Here is a 3,572-nt window from a genome sequence, read left to right as displayed (position 1 = left end):
ATTAATCTGCCCAAGAAGGGTGATTTTTTTTTTCATTTAGCATAAAAATGCCTTATGTAACAGGTTTGGACAGGTGTAAATAATTAGCTTATTTTATTTGTTATACAAAGAGGTTTCAAAAGATTCATGGAGGAATTCCATTACCTTTCAAGTCCATTTTGTTACATGATTTTTCAATATCACTTGAGCCACTAAAATTGATTTTCTATACTGGATAAACATGCTAAGAAGTTTCAGACTTGTATTCGCTCTTTACAGCCCTCTCATATATTGCAGAGTAAACATGTCTCCCCAAACTCAGTGGTGTAAAACAACAAAGGTTTATTAGCCTGTAGTTTCTATGGATCAGAAGTACAAGAATCGCCAAGCTGATGGCTTCTGACTCAGTGTTTATCATGAGGCAGAAGCTAATGGGTCGGTGGGAGGGCAGTCATCATAAGACTCCACTGGAAGAGGATAAACTTCTGAGTTCACTCGCATAGCCATTGGTAAGTCCCAGCACATCCACTTTAAAGCTAACACCTGCCGGCATATCTCAATATTTGGCCTCATAGCATTCCCCACTGAGCTGCTTATTATGTGGCCATTGCCTTCCTCCAGAGTAGGGCAATCCAAGGTGGCAGAATAACACGAACAAATGCCTTAAGACAAAAAATAATACACATCCTTTTGTGTCTTGATTTCATGGCTCTCACCTTAGAAGACAGGGCACCGCTGCCCCATAGGATTTCCAAAGCTGTAACTCTCTATGCAAGCAGACTAACACTTGTTTTTTTCCAGAGAGAAGCGGGTGGATTTGAACCACTGTCATTTTGGTTTGTAGCTGAATTTTATTAATAGCTTGAACCACTGTGACACTGGGTTTTTCTCCCACATGGTGCATAGTTCAGTTATTTGACTCATTAAATATAAAATCTCCAAAGCAACATTATTATAAGCAAAGTCGGAGAACAAGTCAAATATTATATTAAGTAATTAGAGTTTAAGTTGACTTTCTGGGTTCCTATTTAGTTTATCCTTCCCAGTATTGATTTCACTTATAGAATACTACTTGCTCATATAAACAAAACAGAATCATATCAAACAAAACAAAACCATATGAAACAAAACAAAATCAATTTAGGTTCAAAGCAACCCTCAGGACAGAATAGAACTGCTCCATGGGGTTTCCAAAGCTGCAGATTTGGGGGAAACAGACTCTCTCATCTTTTCCCTACAGAGAAAGTTTGAACTGTCAACCGTTCGGTTAACATTGAGCGCGTGCAGCTTAAGAAGAGTCCACAGTCTCAAATGTGGGGCTCAGATGTGTTCTGGCCAGCTTGGATTAAATATCAGTCTTGCTATTTTCTTCCCTCTTTTGCTCCCCCTGTTTAATGTAGCAAGGCCAGAGAGACTGGATCCGGAAGGAAACCCCATGAGTTTTAGAATCTCCTGTGTTTCAGTCTTATCCAAATCACACCAATGAATAATAACTGGTAAAAATGTTTCCAACAACTCTTCTGCCTATTTCATATGAGCTCATGCTTTCTTCCAAATGCAAATCCCGTTGTTTGCAAGAGACATCTGTTTCAAGTGGAAGCTGGACAAGTTGAGGGCTCTCTAGGGTTCAGTTCATCCATAGGGCCTCTCTGGATCTTGAAGAATGGCTACCTTTGGAAAGGGAGCGAACAAACCTTCTAGGATCAGAAAGAGATGTGTTCGCTCATATGAGAGCGAACACAAAGGAGAACAGACTGGCGATTAGATAAGAAAAGCCCAATGCTGTCTCATCGGGTTAGATAGCACACAAAAGAAAGTGGTAGGGCTTGAGTCAGGCAGGGCGGAGTGAGGCCAGGTTGTGCAGCATTAAAGAGATGGAATGTATTTTATGGTGAATGGAGAGCCGGTGACTGTTCTTCAAGGAGAGGGATATAATCATTAACTATTAATAGAAAGGTAATTTTGGGAAATGTAAAGAGCAGAGAATTTGAAGCAAAAGAAGATTGAAATCACAGTGGAACCCAAATAATTCTCAACAATGAAGAAACCAATTACAAAGTAAGTGAGATAGATGTTTAATGAATAAGTCCACCTATGAAACACAGCATATCGAGGCAACAGACAGTAGTTAGAGCGACACAAATTTCATTATAAAGAACTAACTGAGAATGATCTTTCTTGGAATAATTTTGAATAAAGTATATGCGGAATGCATGGTGTGGTACAAAACAGACAAATATTACAAGGAGGAAGAAGAAACTCTTGATTTGAGCTCTATACTCTTGATGGGCCCACATGTCAGGCCAAAGAGCCTTTACCATTTGAAAGATGACAACCATTTCTACTAAAGAGAGGGCCGTAACCGTTGTCATCATAATGGCGATCACAGAATAGTTTATGACAATTAATTCACTGCGGTTGAGGTCTTTGTAGAACTCAAAACATCTTGGCTCCTGTGAAAAACTTGGGTTTGTGCCATACTGTGAAAAAAACAATGGCAAAAAAACGAGGCTCCCCACCAGCCATATAACCACGCTTAAAACGACCGCATGGAACTTTTGCAGCCGTTGCACTTGGAGCTTTTTAAAATAGACCAGCAGGCGGAATATGACAATAGCCACGTAGAAAACAAAGATAAAGTACATGTGGCCGTAGATGACGCCGCTAACCACTCGGCACGTAAAGAATCCAAAGGCCCAGACGTCAGAGACGTAATAGCTGAGGCGGAGCGGAAGACTGTCGAGAACGGAGCGCAGCACTATGATATTGAGGATGATCGTGGCAATAACAGACTGACTCTTCCTTTTGAACATCATCCTGGACATCATAATTGTCCCCACGGTGCCTCCGAGCAAAACCACCGAGTAGAGTGCTATCAGAACGATTCTGCAGTGCAGGCCGCAGTCTTCCTGGTCTACCCTGGAGGGGGTTGACAAGGTGGTGGTATTGACCAGTTCCATGTTTTGTCACGCGGGGCCAAGAAAGGAGATAGCTTAAATAAAAGTTTTTAAAAACAAAATTAGGATGCACATATTGAAAGTATATTTCATTCCTAAGACTGAATTTTGCGATCCCTCCGTTTCACTGTGAACCACATTGAAGAAATCAAGATGAGTGGTATGCAAATAACCCAAATAAGTTTGCTTAGCTCTAAAAGCTCACACCGTGCAACCAGATAGGTTTGAGCACACGTGCCAGGTCAGGACTAGCATGAAGCCTCTGAGCCTCTGACTTCAGATTTGAGAAAGTGGCAGACACTCAGCCACCAAACAAGTCAGACTTTAACACAATCTAGACATATTTAAAAAGGCAAACATTAGAATGCTGCCAAAGTCTCAAAGGTTTGAAATCTAATACATTTTCTAGCAGCCTTAGACTATATTCATAATGAACAAAATAAAATTTTAAATAAAGACAGGATTAGCATCAAGCCAGTCCATATGAGCTGGTAAGCTGATTTGGTAGAGTGTAGACAAAACCACATAAAACATGTGCATTTATTGAGAGAAAGTGTGTTATAGGCAACTGTAATCAGAGGTGACACTGGAGAGAGCATCTGACAGCCTTTGACTACACAAAGGAGACTCGGCTAC

The 3,572-nt window shown here is 40.6% G+C and overlaps 1 protein-coding gene across 1 annotated transcript; it reads right to left on the bottom strand.

Annotated features, from left to right (window-relative positions):
* Positions 1 to 2,054: 2,054 nt before the first annotated feature.
* On the bottom strand, positions 2,055 to 2,939 carry LOC115868133 (probable G-protein coupled receptor 141). The gene has a single exon (XM_030884462.2). It carries the CDS (start codon positions 2,937 to 2,939, stop codon positions 2,055 to 2,057), a length of 885 nt encoding a protein of 294 aa, XP_030740322.2.
* Between the last annotated feature and the right edge of the window lie 633 nt (positions 2,940 to 3,572).

The sequence above is a fragment of the Echinops telfairi genome, unplaced genomic scaffold, assembly GCF_000313985.2.
Source record: "Echinops telfairi isolate 266 unplaced genomic scaffold, ASM31398v2 ScPeMD7_7;HRSCAF=31, whole genome shotgun sequence".
NCBI lineage: Eukaryota > Metazoa > Chordata > Mammalia > Afrosoricida > Tenrecidae > Echinops > Echinops telfairi.
The sequence above is the reverse complement of the archived record's forward strand: the minus strand, read 5'-3'. Positions and strand labels throughout refer to the sequence as shown.